The sequence below is a fragment of the Solanum stenotomum genome, chromosome 7 (genome assembly GCF_019186545.1).
Source record: "Solanum stenotomum isolate F172 chromosome 7, ASM1918654v1, whole genome shotgun sequence".
Classification (NCBI taxonomy): domain Eukaryota; kingdom Viridiplantae; phylum Streptophyta; class Magnoliopsida; order Solanales; family Solanaceae; genus Solanum; species Solanum stenotomum.
Genome location: NC_064288.1, coordinates 5,767,024 through 5,784,231, shown reverse-complemented (window position 1 = coordinate 5,784,231; position 17,208 = coordinate 5,767,024). Strand labels below are relative to the sequence as shown.

Genomic DNA, 17,208 nt, shown 5'->3' with positions numbered 1-17,208 from the left:
TGAAACCTATCCTTCAGTAAAGAGGACACAGAATGATTGGTTAGCTGTTTGTCAAATAAAGGCACGTTCAATTGTAGATGTTCCAAATATAGTAGAAAAACCTCATACACTGAATGATCTAGCTTTTCAAGAGGATAACAGTCAAATGCATGAAATTGATATTTGTGAAGATGAAACACCTCATATATTGAATGATCCAGATGGTGTTTTTATTGACTTGGAGGAGGAGGAGGAGGGAGAGAGGGAAGAAGAAGAGAGGGAGATGGAAGAAAATGATGAGGATAATGACAATGATGATGATGAGGAGGAGGATGCTGATGATGGGGAGGAGGAGGATGATGAGGATGAGGATGAGGATGAGGATGAGAATGAGGATGAGGATGATGATGATGATTATAATGATGATGATGAGGATGAGGATGACAACGAGGAAGGGAAAGAAGAATATGAACATCAAAACAAAAAGAGAAGAAAGTGTAAAGATTAATGTCACTTAAAGTTTTTAAATTTAGTTTTTTTATTAATCTAAAGTTGAATGTACTGTTTTATGCTATAAGTGATTTTCATTTTCTTAGTTTTGCTATTATATCTTGTGATTTGCGTTGGGCATCTTATATTATATATCTACAAAATGAACTAATACTGTTTGAATGCTAGTTGATTTTTTTATCAAGAACTTTGTTGCTGCAATTGTACAAGGTCTAGGTAATTAAAATTTAAGAATATGAGTGGCACGCCATCATCAAATGCTGGTTCTCCTGCTGGTCCTTGTACTCCAACCACTCCTAGTACTCCAGATGTCTCTATTGGGTCTACTAGTTGCTCATCAACATCTGCTCGGTTGGTCATCTCAGTTGTAGCGGAAAAGTAAGAAAGATATTTTTGTATAGTTGATCTAATTTTTTCTAATATAAGTATTATGAAATGTGTTATTTTATTTTTAATTTTATTTCAGATTCGTTCCTAATGGTCATTCTATCTCGAAGACCATCACAGAAACTTTCAAGGAACGACAAGATGCTACTGGCTACTCATGGAAGGATGTCAGTCAATCAACTCGTAAATTTTATTGGCATGAATTTTTGGTAACTATTGCTTTATATTTAAAATTTATAAGTAATTTATTTAATATATGTCTCTATGTGTTTATTTCACTAAGTAATTTTTTTCCAGAAATCATATCAGTGGAATCCTACTGAGAATTCTATAATGGAACGTACATGGAATAAGGTGGCATCCACTTTATACTCCAAGAAAATGTATATTTGGCGAAAAGGTACAGTCAAACCTAATTTTGTTTTGGAGGATATTTGGAGAAGTTGGAAGACGCATTGGGCCTCAGATGAATGGATGGATAAATCTCGTATCGCCACTCGAAATCGATGTAGTGAGACTGGTGGATTAGGCACTGGTCCAAGCAAGCATACCGGTGGTTCTAGATCAACAGTGGAGCATACTATAAAATTGGTACCAAATTTAACACTTTCTATAATATTTTTCTAATCGTATCTCTTATTTTAATATTAAACTCTATTTTTTAGGCAATAGAACTACGTCGTCCACCAAATTCGTGGGATATATTTAAGAAGTTGCATAAAAGAAAGGATGGCAGCTTTGTTGATGCCAAGTCTAAATGCATTAATGTAAGTTGTGTGTGTTGCTCTTCTTTAACCAAACATTGTAGGACTGATCCTTATTTTGTGAAGCTTTTAAAAAAGAAAAACGTAGATTTTATGTAGTTGTGTGTGTTGCTATTAAGAAGATTTGCTATAATTGTTTGTGTTGCAATTGAGCAAATTTTTGGGGCAGCTCTTTGTGCTGTTTTGTTGGGCAATTTTGAAGCAGATTTTGTGCTATTATGGATAGATTTTGTGCCTTTTTTTGTGGCAGATTTTGTGGCAGCTCTTTGTGCTGCTTTGTGCAGCTCTTTGTGCTGTTTTTGGTGCTAATTTGAGCAGATTTTTATCATAGTTTTGATCATATGTTTTGCAGTTATTTGAGCAGTTTTTTAATGCAATTTTGAAGTAGATTTTGTGCCTTTTTTGATAGATTTTGTGCTGTTTTTGGGGTAGATTTTGTGCTGTTTTTTTGTGCAGATTTTTATCTTACTTTTTTTTATCAAATGTTGAGTAGTTATTTGGACAGTTATTAATGCAATTTGAAGCAAATTGTGTGCCTTTTTTTTATATAGATTTTATGCCATATTGGGGGCAGATTTTGTTCTGTTTAAAGAGTTTGTGCTGTCTTTTGGGTGCATTTTTTTTACAGAGTTGCTAGAAGCAACTTAATATGCACATATTTGTGGAAAGCTTGAGTTTTTGGTGGTTGATTGTTTGAAAATTTCAGGATAAAATGGAGGTTGTCTTAGCTGCTGCTATTTCTAGCTCCTCAAATGATTCACAAGAAGTTCAAGAACTTGATATAAATAACTTATACTTTGATGTTGTGGGTGGAGAAAAAAAACGACGTGTGTATGGTTTAGGCTCTCAAGGTTTGGCGTTGTATCAAGATCAAAATTCTGTCACTTCGCGCAATTTACCTGCGGTGTCTGATGATGTTGCTGAAGAGCGCATTAAACTACTTGAGGAAGAAGTGTTGCATATGAGAGAAAATCAAGAGAGAATTCTTCAAGAACGTTTAGAGGCGGAGGTGCAACAACGAGTAGAGCACGAGGTCTCGCGTTTGAGGCAACAAAGTGATGATCGATTCAAGTCTATGGAGGAACGATGGTCTCGCATGATGAGCGAGATGGCGTTATCCTCACGCTCATCTAGTAATCCTTCTCCTTAATAGGAAATGACCAAATGTTTATGTGTTTAAATATTTGTCCACTTTTGCTTATTGAAGTTGTGCTTTGACATGTTTTAACTTCATAATTTTGTATTATAAATCTAATATTATGTTTGTTATATCATGATGGTTAATTATTTTTATGTCTTTGACTAATTTACTATATATATATATATATATATATAAATAATAATTGTCCACTACAATATATAGCAATTATTATTTATTAAATTAAAATCAAATTTGTGACGGATTTAATCTGTCACAATTAATTCTAAATTTGTTACTAATATCTACAAGAGAGCAATTTTGTGACAAAAATATTCCATCACAATTTACTTGTAACGAAATATTCCGTCACAAATATTGTGAATATATTTAGAAATTTGTTACAGAAACGATTCCGTCACTATTTTGTAACCAAATATTCCGTCCAAAATTCTGGCTCAAATTTGTGACGGAATTTAAGTCAAATACAAGGATTTATATTGTCACCGTCAGGTCTGTCACTATGCCGTCACAATAATTGTGTGACGGAATTGAAATCCGTCATAATGAGTTTATGACCCCAGGTTCTGGGACGTCCATTTTTCCGTCACAAATCCGTCACAAATGTTAATGTGTGACGGATTTGTGACAGAATCGTCTGTCACAATTTTGCTATTTTCTTGTAGTGTAATAAATTGAGGGTATACTAGGTAAAAAGAAATTGTCCTTTATTGAGTTGTCAAAATAGACAAGTAATTAAGGACAACTAAAAAATAAAAAGTGGACAAGTAATTAAGAACATAAAAGAATATATATTTTTAGGTGTTTTGTTCCACATACGTACAATATATTCATTTATCCTTCATATATAGTTGATCTGTCTCGTACAGTTGGTCTGCACATACAATCTGAAAGCACATATACCAGAGTCAACTGAAATACATATAGTTGATGTCTTCACATACATACACATACAATCAAAATCAGATATTGTATTTGTACAATTTTAATTAGGATTAAATATTGAGAAAAAACCCTAACTATATAATTTAAGCACCCAAATTACTCATAGACATATTACATATATAATAATAGCTTGACTTTTCACCAACATAACAATAGAATCTTTGAAAAACAGAACAAAATAAAAAAAATAAAACATAAAACGGAAAATACCAAAACGAGAAAATGGTCTAAAACCCCCCCAACCTATATCCGAAATCCCAACTACACACTCCAACTTCACGGGTGTCCTATTACCCCCCTGAACCTTTTATTTTTGATATTTTATAACCCTTAAACGCTCAATTTTTGTCATTACCAGATATACACATATGTTTGTATACACGCGCTAGGTGGGCCCACTTTCTTCAATTTTATTTGGTATAATTTATACATTTTATTTTCCTATTTATTTCAGATGCAATAGACCCCACTTTTTTTAACTTATTCTTTTAACCAACAACATGTCTACTCTTCAATTGAATATCAACTTTTCTTCTTCTTCTTCTACATTATTCTTAGCAAGTAATGCAAGTCACAGTGACCCAAGAATTGTTCTTTTCAAGATTACTTGCTCCGCCACCCAGATAATGTTAACAATGTCATTTATCATGTGATGTAATCTTTTAAAAAATAAATAAAATCGATCTTTAAATGAAAAAATGGATCTTGCAAATTGGTATTTTCTAAATTAGTAAATCTTCAAGTTCAGATGTAATGGTGAAGGAGTTGGAGGAAGGTGAAAAGACTGGGTGTACATATGCTGTGGTTCTATATTTATGAATTGAAGAGGGAAATAACTTATTTTTGGGCATTGACATGGAGAAGAAATCTCAAGCTCCATAGCTAGATCTAGTTGACTTTGCAATTTTATATTTATGAGTGAGGAAAATAACTTTGAACCTTGAATCTAATAACGATTTTTTTTAGAGAAGATTAGAAATTCTAAAGGTTCAAGATTTGAAATGGAAGTTACCATGAAAGACAATCGTTCCCAAGCTTCAAGCTTTTTAAATGGCAGAAGAAAGGAAGAAGATGGAAGATTTGTGGGAGAAAAAAAGCTAAGAAATGCAAGTTGTAATTGAAAGCCTTAATTTTAGGTTGATTTGGACTTACACGTGGATTCCAAAATGCAAATAATGTGTTTTGGATACATCCGTATGCGCCTAAGGGAGGTGAGAACACCTCCTATGACATGTCAGCGTTTAAGTGTGTAGAAAATAGAGAAATATGAAGTTCAGGGGAGTAATAGGACACCCGTGAAGTTGAAGTGTGTAGTTGAGATTTCGGGTATAGGTTGGGGAGGTTTTAGACCATTTTCTCTACCAAAATTTATAAAAATGATCCCTAGAAATCTCTCCTTTTTAATATTCTTTCTAAAATATCTCCCCACAATATTTTTATTTCTTGATGTTTCTCCTCCTTTTCTAATCTTCTCCTAACACTCTTTTTCTCTTTCCACCTTTTATTTTTCTGAAAATTTTCTCTCTCCTTTTCGTACTTCTCTCTCTTCACTAGTCTCTTTCTCCTTTCTTCTTTTTTTCCCCCATTTTTTACCTTCATTTTATTTTTCAAAAAGATTCTTTGTTCTTTTTATTTCCCCCCCCCTTCAATATTTTAAATTATTTTTTACACCATTGTAGGTTGGAACATATAACTAAAACTTAACTTTATCATTAATGTATGAATTCATTTTTTTAAAATTTATTATTTATAATTTGATATAATTCATTTATTATGGTAAAATTAAATTAAATTAATTTGAACTTGACACCAAAGTTCATATAAATTAATTTGATGATACTAAAAAATTGGTGCATACTTGATTAGATTATGATGTTTACGTATTATAGAGTTGTGACATATAACTAAAATCAACTTTACCATCAATTAAATCAATAACTTTTATAGTTCTAATTTCTAAACCAACATATCACCAAAAATTAGTCATACCATACATCAAAATATATGTGTTATAGCATATTGTAACTTTAAATCAACAAATTATCATTATTTTTTAACCAACAAATTCACCAATTATTTTTAGTTGTTATAGTTATTAAAATTTGAACTCGACAGAAAGGTTACACCACATTATACACCATGTAAAGTAACTTGATGATACGAAAAAGTTGGTATATACTTGATTAGATTATTGTGTTATGCATTGTAGGATTGAAACGTATAACTAAAATCAACCTTACCATCAATTGTAAATCAATTTCTTTTATAGTTCTAAACCAACATATCACCAAATATTAGCCACACCATCGATCCATCAAATTTAAATCAACAGATTATCAGTATTTTAACTATATCATCCACCAAAATGTATACACTAAAACATATCACAGTTAAAAAAAATCAATAAATCACCAATTATTGTACCAGATCAACCGCCAAAGATTAATACATATCATTATTTAAAATAACATATCATCAACAATTGTACCAAATCGGCCACCAAACACATACACTAAAATATTTTTGTGTTTAAAAACTATGAACCACATGATACAAATCATATTCACTATGATCATGTGGATGTTCTTCGAATTAACAGTTGTAATTTTTTCTCTTTGTCTTCTTTTCTTTTGCCAATTTGAAGGTAATAATGAGAGAATTTGCACGAAAATCTTTCTCCTTACCTTTTTTGGCGAAATAGTTGTAACATAGAAAGAAAATTCAATATTGATGGCATCAATTGCTCTTTTATAGTCGCTTATAGGATATATAGTGAATGCATTCAGCTCAAAACGTAATTTAGAACAAACAATGGTATTGTTAATATTGCGTCGAATCCTTAACTTAAGACTTTTTCTAGGAATAGAATTTATAAAATTTTTCATATTAAAAAACAAACCTTGTTCTTGAATTAGAGGTGATTTTTTTTATTTTTTTAAAAATAAATAGAAAAGAACCAAAAATATTATCAAGAATGGAGGTTTATCTAAATACTAACAATGAAATAGATGAAAGAGTAATAAGGAAGAGAAACATATCCCATTAAGAGAGAAAATATTCTTGTAATTGAGATGAATAATGAAGAAAAAAAAAAGAAATTTTGTTATGAGTCCCAAACAATAAGCACACTAATAAAATAAAATAAAAACAATGTAGTATTTTATATTGCTATATTTGTAATTAAAAACTTAATTTTGTAAATAACAAAAAATATATTTTATATTGTAAATTAAAGTCTCAAACACAATATCCTTATTATTTTTCCTTAAAATATTATATGCGCACAAATACAATGTATCTTGTTACTTTTTGAAAGAAAAATAATATTGCTACATTTTGAAAAAATAATTCTCGCTTAATATTATCACAACAGACGCTAATAACGCTGCGTATGAATTTTTCCCCGCTTTAAATTTCCCTCTTCTCTTATCCCCTTTAACAAAATCTACAATTCCTCAATAACCCTTTAATATTTTGGTAACTTACAAAAATCTTATTAGTATACGAGTTAATTACTTAGATATAAGTTATTTTGTAATATTACATATCTTATCAAATTTTAATACGTTTAGATATATCCAAATACATATATCTCGAGTAATATAAAGTCAAAATTAGGTCTAATATTTTCTTTTTCTTTTTTGGGGTCCAATGCTACTCTGTTGGATTTGCAATTTCAAGTTATAAATTATGATTACTGTTTTATGTCCAGGATCCCTAGGCACCACTTTGCTTTGACGTTGCTTTTTTATGCTTTTTAGCCAACAAAAGATAAAGTAGTACGTGTATATCAACAATCAATTGTGCCTTTTAAAGTTACATACATATACAGTAGTCCTTGAAATTCTCTTTTCTTGCCCCTCCAATTATTTAACAACGACTAGTTCAATAAAGTTATTACAATTACTGCAATTAAATAATACTACATGCTTTGAAAAAGTTTGGCCATCATGAATAATGGAATCAAATTCACAAATATTCTCCAAAGTTGGGTTTTTTTAATAAGATAAATTGTAAAGTGGTTTATTGTTCTTTTGAGAAAGTTTATTTATTCGACACCTAAAAGATTGTAACAACTATTTTTTTCATAAAAATGTACATCTTAACGTGTTCTTAGAAATATACCATTTTTGTAGTATCGAATCAGAATGTCGAAAGAAATAGTGACGTGTCAATCTTACATTGGCTAGATTTTATAATACGGAATATATGCAGTTGGGATTACTAGTTTGACAACATGACCGAATTATATGTACAACATATATTTCGTGTATAGTATATAATATGTATATTTAGTATAAAAAACACGCAGCCTAGATGTTTTGTACAAATTTTATAAATTGAATGACTAATGTCCTTTAGATATGTAATTATCCCTTATAATAATCGAGGAAATAGAAAATCTCAATAAATCATTATAAATCAACCAAGTTTAGATTTGAATTAATTTTTGTCTTCCGTTCTTTTTGCGTAAATAATAAGGTATATATATTTGGATTTGAAGAGGAACAATTACATTTTATAGATATCACTTATTTTTAATATAGTATATTTTAAACGTTCTCACTTTTTACACAAATTCTTTGTATGAGCGCATTTTTTTTTAAAACAAACATGGATTTTGATGTGGTGATTGAAATTCCTTCATCCTTAATTAGATGTCTCGATTTGAGTCCTAGGAATGAAAAAATTATTGGTGGGAGCTCCACTCTGATCCCAAAAATGGGTCGTACAATACATAAATTCAAATTTAATTTAATTTGAATATGAGTGTTGAATACGAATGAAAAACCAAAAATAACGTTTTCACTAACTCTTGATTAATTCACTAAAATGATGATTCTTAAAACATAGAAGAAAAGGTTATTTTTGATAAATGAAAAAAAAATACTATTACTATTTTTCTTTTCTAATGCTATTCGCTTTTCCTCAACGGATACAAAAATAAATAAAAAATGTGCACAAGACATACGCATTAGATTTAGGTGCAATGCAAATTGGAAGCAATAGTATAGGTAGTTAATAAACACCGCCAAATATTATGGTCGGATAAATATAATCTTTTCATATTTAATTAGATATTTCAGGTTTGAATTCTTAAATTAATAAAAAATATATAATAAAAACACTTTCTTTTTACGTGGCACAAATTTAAATTAATTGAGAGCTTAAAGCAAAAACATGATACATAATGAAAACTTAAAAAACATACTCATAGAGGAGAAAAAAAGGAAGAAAGAAGAAGCTATTACTTTCAACAACAACAATAATATATTTAGTGGCAGAGAAAATTTTCAATAAGGAGGTTCAAAATCTAAAAAAATAGACACATGAAATAGTCAAAGGGGGTTCGACATCTACTATATATACCTAAAATATTATTTTAACCATGTATATATTATATAATTTTCCACCGAAGAGGGTTCAGATGAACCCCCTAATAGTAAGGCGATTCCGCCATTGAATGTATTCGATGTAATTTTATAAGTATAGTCTGAAAAATATAAATATACAAAGATTCCATCTATAATGTGTGATAATCAAAATATTATTACTAATAGATCCTCGATTAAAAGAGTGAAGTTGTTCGAAGAAGGACAATTTTTTAATAATCGAGTTTAATAGTTGTAAACGAGATTATGATTATGACGTGAGGAATTGCTTTTGAACCTAACCCCTTTTGTTGATAGGACTAGTAGTTGCTATTTTCAAAGTAAAACTATGTTGTACATATAATTCGGTCATGTTGTCAAACTTGTAATCCCAACTGCATATATTCCGTATTATAAAATCTAGCCAANGGGACGGAGGGAGTACTATTTATTTATTGTAATATATTAATATATATTATCATAATTTCTTCATGTTCCCAAGTAAACTTCTTTATTAAATACCTCTTAATTTGCTTAAATCATGTATCAATGCTCCTTTCTGGCCTAACGAATATTGTTGCTTGATGAAGGTTGGTAGAGTATTAAGGTAGCGCTTGATTATAAATTTTTAAATATTTTAAGTAAGTTATTTTTTGTTAATGATGTGATCTTTTGTCCATTTAATATTCATCAAGACATTTCTGCCGATAATCTTCGGTATGAATTGTAACATAAACAATCTTAATTATTTTAGACGGTGTCTATAAACTTTTGAAATGTTAAATTTATATGACCTATTAAAACACAGTTTTTTACCCTCATTATAAATATTTGTTAATTTCAACATTGTACAAATTTCTTAGAATGATCAAAAGTGAAAACAAAACTAAAATTGTTTCACTTTGATTTTGGAATAATAATTTTGCATTATATCGGTAGAATCTATTCTGACATTTGATAACTTGAGTAACATCTTCAATTGGAGGAATAAATACAACAGCTAAGTCTTTATAAATTTAGCTATTTTATAGGTATATTTTGGACTGAGACCTATGACTAAGAGACGAGCAATTACATTCACTACACTATATTCTTCAGTGATTTAATTTTCATGTATGTTAGTACAATATAGCAGCTCTATATTGCGTCTTGTAACAAAAAGAATGTACCCAAAAATAAAATAATCCCCCCCCCCCCCCCTAAACGACTAGTTTCTAGGATGCTGTGGGTGGTCCCAATGAGAGGGAAAACCTTCAAAGCAAAGTTGAGAGGAAAAAGAATATGGGACCAACATGAGTTGTGGTGTAGGGGTGAAACTGTTTCCCTCTTAATTAGAGGTCTTGGTTCGAGCCCTGGGTATGGAGAAAATCTTGTTGGGAGTGTCACTCATGAATGAGCCATACAGTACACGATTCAAATTTAATCAGGGTTCAAATATGAGCTCCAAACATAGAGCGCAAAACCGAAAAAAGAAAAAGAATATAGGGAGGCTGAAAAAGTCCAATTGTTGCTACAATTTAGGTATGTATGGATGTGTCAACCTCATTTTCAAATTTACTTTCAAACACCTTTGGACAAAAGTGACTGTGGAACCTTTGGGCTATACATCATACACTATTTGGGTGACTTGCTTCGAGGGATGGATCTAAAATTTTCACAAAAGATGATTGAAAAAAAAAATATAATATTTAAATTTGGACTCTCAAAATAAATTTTAAACGCCTTAATCGTGACTCAACCTCTAATTTTATATTCAAGAGATTCAAATATATACCTAAAAAGTTATAAAATACTTTATATAAATATATATATACACACTATAATTTTTTGAGGAGGAAGTTTAGGTGAACCCCTCCAACACCCTAGATCTTGCTTTGCCTACTTCCACAATATCTTGATTAATCCTTATTAAGGGCTTGTTTGATTTCCACGACAAGAGATTATAAATATAGAATTTTGTGATTTTATAAGGAAATATAGAGGGTAGAGTGTAAATTGCTAAAATATATAAAATAGAATAAATTACGTAACTAAGTAAATATATACTAGTTAGTTTTTACTAGTCCACATTACACGCACAATCACTATTCTCTACTGGTCACTACTTATTTCTGATTGTAAATTTTTTATGATAGCTCTATACAACACGAAAATTAAGAATATTTATTAGGAGACCAATCATATAACTGATGTATGAACAAAATTAAACAAAACTTAAACCTTTTAACGAACGAGAAGGGAGTATGTATTGACATTTTAACATCATTGTTTGATTTTCTATTGACAAAAAAGTAGGGGGATGATAGAGGAGACCTTGAAGGTTCCAACCTTCACATGATAAATAAGACAAGATAAATGACAATTTTGGACAGGAAATTTGGTGTGCATCTCTCTTGTCTTCATATTCTTTTCATCTTTTGGACCATATATATATATTACTATACTACTCTAACTAACCATAAATTATTAGTAGCAATCAAATTAAAATTGCTGTACTGTATAACAGCTTAATATGAAATTATGAATTATTATCAGATCCTGTTATTTTCATCATCATATAGTTGTGTCATAACTAGTTTAAGGATCCACAAGTAAATAAATTTTAAAATAATAATAATAATAATAAATCTCCTTTTGAACTATGTGATATTGAATAAAAATATGTTTTTTTTTAATCCTATAAAAACACAGGTGGTTTTTTTTTTGTTCAATAAGGGTCAGTTGGTAGATGATTTTAAGGCGAGCTATACAAATATGAAATTATGCCTAAGTAATATTATATTTGTCAATTGGTTAGATGGTAAATTATTTATATATAGTATTAATACGATGTTAGATTTGCAATTTAGAAATTTGCGTACTATTACCTATATAAGATATGAAGAAAATCTACATAATATTATTTTACCCAGTATAAAAGGTGGAATAACTAATTTATGAATGATACTAATTTATATGTGTATAACTAATACCTTCTTAAAATAATAATATATAAATTTCCTCATAACTAAAAAGAAATTAAAACAAATAAATTGGCTCAGATAAATACTACTCCCTCCATCTTATTTTTTTTATATTCCACCCCAAAAAAATGTTATCTTATTATAATTAAAATTTTGCTTTAAAAATCTCCTTTTTACCCCTAATAATAATAATATCAGATAAAATGAAAGAGAAGAGTATAATTAAGAGAAGAATTTGAAAGATAAAAATTTGAGGAGGGATGGAACACGAGAGAAGTGGCACCCATTTTGTTTTATTAAAATTAGAATGGATGCAATAAGTCAATAAGATGCTGTTTGTAGGGAAAAGGACAATATGCGAGCCACGTTGGAAGTAGTAAAAAGCACATAGAAAACCAACTTGAAAGAAGAAAAAAAAGATAGTGAGAATAACAAGGTCCAATATTGGGACCCAATCTTTGAAATCTGTGACTAATACCCCAGTTTTCCTTCTAAGTAAATAAAAACAAAGACTCCTATTTTTTGTTTAATTTTTCATCGTTAATATAATTTCATAAGTAGAATCGAAAGAAAATAATGTATATGAATTTCTATGTGCATACAAGTGAAATATATAATTTATAGTAATGAACAAACAAAACAAGAATAGTATTTGTGTTCCTCTAGTCTAGTGGAGTAGTAGTAAATCACAACCTCTTCTCTCTCTTTCTTTCTTTGTCAGAGAGTTGAAGGAAATTGTTGATAACTCACTTTTATTAATACTACTACTACTTCACTACTGTTTCTCTTTCTAATGGAGTAGTAGCAATAAAATGCAAAAGTGGATTGAAAAAATAAAGATTGCAGCTTTTGTATTTTTTTTGAACATGTCAAAAATTATCTTGGCTAAACAAAGTCTTCTCTTTCACACCTCCCAAACTCCTATCAACTACAGCCCTATAGAGATTGGAGAATCTAGGGTTTGGTCTCTTATTTGTTTTCTTTTCTTTGCTCAATGTTATAGCTCTGCTTCCTGCTCTGTTTTCTGTTTGATTGATTAATAACCTTCAGGTTATGTCTTGTTTTTTCTGGTTGATTTTACCTTTCTTGTGTTGAATTTCTCAAGACCCACCCCTTTTGTTTCTTTGTGTTGTATCAATTTGGTTGGTATCTCTTCACTCTTTTCTGTTTCTTGTATCATCTTTTTGTTTTACTTGGTGACATATGGAGAAGATTGAGGAAGCTAACAGGGTTGCAGTTGAGAGTTGTCATAGAGTTATTACTATGTTATCTCAACCTCATGGTGAGAAACAGTTTGGAAATTTAGTAAGAGAGACTGGAGAGGCTGTTCACAAGTTCAAGAAAGTGGTGACTCTCTTAAATTCAAATTTGGGTCATGCAAGAGTAAGAAAAGCCAAGAAAATTTCGACCCCTTATCCTCATAGCCTCTTGTTAGAGAACCCAAGTTGTAAAATTGATGATCAGCCTAAACCTCTACAGTTGCTTCCTATCACCTATCCTGAAAATATTAGACTAGAAAATGGTTCTGATGTGAATAGGATTCACCCTTCATTGGAGTTAAACTCACATAGTAAAAATCCTCTTCAGTTAGCCCAACAAACACCTTTGTCAAGCTATCACTTTGCTCAACAGCAGCAGCAGTTACAACAGCAACAACAGAGGCGGTATCAGCTTCAGCAGCAACAAATGAAACAGCAGGCGGATATGATGTATCGGCGTAGCAATAGTGGGATTAGTTTAAATTTTGATAGCTCTACATGTACTCCAACTATGTCATCAACGAGGTCGTTTATCTCCTCGTTGAGTATTGATGGAAGTGTTGCTAACTTGGATGGTAATGCCTTCCATTTTATTGGGGCTTCTCGCTCTGCGGATCAGAGCTCATTTCAACATAAGAAAAGGTGCTCTGGAAGGGGAGAGGAGGGAAGTGTGAAATGTGGAAGCAGTGGCAGATGCCACTGCTCGAAGAAGAGGTTCGTAATTTAATTTAGGCATCATATAGTTCCCTATGTTTTATATGTACTTAAAAAGATTTGCTGGATTATCTNTGAGTATTGATGGAAGTGTTGCTAACTTGGATGGTAATGCCTTCCATTTTATGGGGGCTTCGCGCTCCGCGGATCAGAGCTCATTTCAACACAAGAAAAGGTGCTCCGGAAGGGGAGAGGAGGGAAGTGTGAAATGTGGAAGCAGTGGCAGATGTCACTGCTCAAAGAAGAGGTTCGTAGTTTAATTTAAGCATCATACAGTTCCTCTTTGATACTTTTATGGTTTACATACTTAAAAAGACTTGCTGGATTATGTTTTAACAGGAAGCACAGGGTAAAGAGGTCAATCAAGGTTCCTGCTATAAGTAACAAACTAGCTGATATTCCCCCGGATGAGTATTCTTGGAGAAAATATGGACAGAAACCGATTAAAGGTTCTCCGCACCCCAGGTATTATTCTGGCCTTCCCCGTATAATGCAGCGGTATTAACACTATTGTCTGCAAATTTGAATAGAATGTAAACTCATTTGAATTACTAAAGGTTTTGCTGTGATTGCTTCTTAGTGTATTACACGTCTTGTTGTTTATGATGTGTTTGTTTCTGCTGCTGTTTTTTGTCTCATAGATTTATCTTTCACAAGCCAACGTGCTCATGTTTCCCCCTTTGTTTTGCTTGAATGTATCTTGTTTATCTTACTTTGCTGGTGGAGATAGCAAGTCCCTGGATATTTAACAGATTGGATGATTTATTAGGATTAAATGAATCAGCTTCGTTAACATCTTTGCCAACTAAAAGGGGATGTTTTAGTGGTTCATTTGTTGATAAAAATTTGCTAAACTAGAGAATGTGAACTTGCTGCTTTGTGTAGTCTTACTTTTCCTTCTAGTTTTTTTTTGTTCGCTGGTAGCTCCCCGAGGTGTGCAATTTCTATGATTCAAGCAAAACACAAACTCAGCTAAAGTTTTTCTTGGATTGTGCAGGGGATACTATAAGTGTAGCAGCATGAGAGGCTGTCCTGCCAGGAAACATGTCGAGCGATGCTTGGAAGAACCTTCGATGCTTATTGTCACTTACGAAGGAGAACATAACCATCCTAGGTTGCCATCTCAATCGGCAAATGCATGAGATCTTTAGAGAAATGCTAACAAAGATCATCACAAGCCTCGAGAAATTTCTAATAATCTATTTTTGACCGGCTTCAATTGTTCCTGTACATATTTTGCTTTGAAGTGCAATGCAGTGGGGCCAAATACTAGTTCAAAATTGGGAGGGTCTATTAGGTATATGGAAAGGCAAATGTAAAGCCAGGTTCAATTATAATGATGCAGTGAGACTTGAGGTTTCCTAATTGTAAGATTATCCTCATAAAGTATGACTCCCTTTTTGAAAAAAGTTGGGATTTTTGCAAATTATCTTTTGTGCTTATTTAATAATCATACTACTTAGGGTGCAGATCTTGAGTTGGACGGTAGATTTGTTTAACCCTACCAACAAGGTAAAAGTTCACATAGCCAATCAACTGAGCTAAACAGCTCCTACTGCCCCTAAAACGGAGGAGCATGATGCAATGATGGTCAGGAAAAGAATAAGAATATAATAGCTGTTTTTAGAGGAATTTTAACACTACCTCCTATAGAATCAATGCTCTATTAAGAAACTTATGTCTTGGGCATAGGGAACTAGCTATTGCAGGTTAGTATGTCAATATCAGGAGTGAATCAGGGGTTTGTCCCTTTGATATATATTATATACTTAATAAATGACACATGGTGACTGATGGTTTGCTCTTTTGCCTTAGTTGGGAATAGGAATGATGTGCATTATCTAAGCAACTTTGTTTTGTGCCTTTCAATTCTTCTATAATTAAGATCAACTAGTTGGATTCAAGTTTAAGTTTAGTGTAGGTGTTGGAAATATCTATTCCATTCATAAGGAGTGTTAATTAGCCTGATAGTCCATTAGTTTATTCTCTTTAATAACTCTAATCCTATTGTATAAATACACCATTATGGGTGTAGTAAAAATATACAGGGTTAGTGAAACGTTATGCATTTCTCAAGGATATATTTAGGCTGTGAATAAAGGAAATTATTTGCGTCCGTAGTCCTGATTGCTGCAAATCCATTTTCACTATGGAGAAACCCGTAAGTCTTCTGATTGCTACAAATCTGTTTTCACTATGGAAAAATCCGCAAGTCTCCTTACTAGTATTTACCTATTCAAAATACTAAAGTGATATAAAAAATCTACATTAACTGGTAAATATCCGAATAAATAAATAGGGTTAAGAGTTGTTAATTTTTTTTAATCCCTCCCTAGGAACTCTAACTCTTTTTGCTACCTTAATATCTCACACTCACAAGCTTAAGATTCAAAAGTCAGAGAATATTCACCATTCGAGAAATTCTCTCTCGTCAAATCGTTAGGCCCACAATTGGATACGTTGTGTTTCCTGTGAAAGGGCATGTGGTACGTCATGTCTCATTGTAGTGGAATATGGCAAGCAAAGCACTAGCTAAGAAAAGAGTGCAAGTTAGTGCTTCACAAACTTTTTTTTTCACTCGGTGTTTGATATTTACATTGAAATTTAACTAAATTTCGATTCCAAAAAATTCCACATTGAGGATATAAAATACTCTCTAACAAAAGTGACTTCGTACCCTGAAAAACTTGAATCCTAAACCTCTAGGTAAGGATGAAGCAAATACTTCAGTAACTTGCTTCTCTTTATCTTGTTTCAAACTGCTAAGCTTGAGCCCTGATTTGAAAGCTGAATTGGCCATTTGCTATCTTTATCTTAAAATTGAGTCGATAAGACACTATGGCTCCTGCTTTTATTTCCCATTGTTATTATGGAGTCCGTACAGTATGTCAGCCATTCAACATGTATTTTTTTTTCATCTAAAGTATATCATGTATGTATATTGAAGTTCGATTTATTTAAATGTATATTATGTAACATGATTTTTTTCATATTTAAAATTCATACTTGATTTCTGTAATTAAGAGTGGACTATCCATGCTATCACAATCCTTATTGGTCTTTCGATGTGTATGTTGCTTCCTTTGGTTGGTTAAAGGATTAGACTTCGGCCGTTGCATTAAAAAATTAAAGCTCGTCTGATAGAAAGTATTAGAA

The 17,208-nt window shown here is 31.5% G+C and overlaps 3 protein-coding genes across 5 annotated transcripts in view; 2 read left to right on the top strand and 1 right to left on the bottom strand.

Moving 5' to 3' along the window:
* The window catches only part of LOC125870339 (photosystem II reaction center W protein, chloroplastic-like), an 841,908-nt gene that overhangs the window by 81,158 nt on the left and 743,542 nt on the right, over positions 1 to 17,208 (bottom strand). The window lies entirely within an intron of this gene.
* On the top strand, positions 725 to 2,814 carry LOC125871351 (uncharacterized). The gene is made up of 5 exons (XM_049551937.1): positions 725 to 867; positions 956 to 1,085; positions 1,174 to 1,467; positions 1,542 to 1,643; positions 2,347 to 2,814. The coding sequence occupies exons 1-5, from the start codon at positions 725 to 727 to the stop codon at positions 2,788 to 2,790; spliced, it is 1,113 nt and encodes a 370-aa protein (XP_049407894.1). The 3' UTR covers positions 2,791 to 2,814.
* On the top strand, positions 12,667 to 15,495 carry LOC125870312 (probable WRKY transcription factor 21). Of its 2 annotated transcripts, XM_049550715.1 has the most exons (4): positions 12,667 to 13,980; positions 14,228 to 14,299; positions 14,392 to 14,517; positions 15,050 to 15,495. In XM_049550715.1, exons 1-4 carry the CDS (start codon positions 13,283 to 13,285, stop codon positions 15,192 to 15,194), a joined length of 1,041 nt encoding a protein of 346 aa, XP_049406672.1. In that variant the 5' UTR covers positions 12,667 to 13,282; the 3' UTR covers positions 15,195 to 15,495. The 2 variants fall into 2 exon arrangements, with proteins under 2 accessions (XP_049406672.1, XP_049406671.1); XM_049550714.1 differs by lacking the exon at positions 14,228 to 14,299 and having other exon boundaries at positions 12,669 to 14,052; positions 15,050 to 15,494.

Coding starts and splice junctions, on each gene's coding strand:
- LOC125871351 (XM_049551937.1), top strand. CDS start 725: ATGAGTGGCACGCCATCATCAAATGCTGGTTCTCCTGCTGGTCCTTGT. Junction 868..955: donor ATCTCAGTTGTAGCGGAAAA/GTAAGAAAGATA, acceptor ATTTTATTTCAG/ATTCGTTCCTAATGGTCATT. Junction 1,468..1,541: donor TGGAGCATACTATAAAATTG/GTACCAAATTTA, acceptor TCTATTTTTTAG/GCAATAGAACTACGTCGTCC.
- LOC125870312 (XM_049550715.1), top strand. CDS start 13,283: ATGGAGAAGATTGAGGAAGCTAACAGGGTTGCAGTTGAGAGTTGTCAT. Junction 13,981..14,227: donor TCATTTCAACATAAGAAAAG/GTGCTCTGGAAG, acceptor ACACAAGAAAAG/GTGCTCCGGAAGGGGAGAGG. Junction 14,518..15,049: donor AAAGGTTCTCCGCACCCCAG/GTATTATTCTGG, acceptor TGGATTGTGCAG/GGGATACTATAAGTGTAGCA.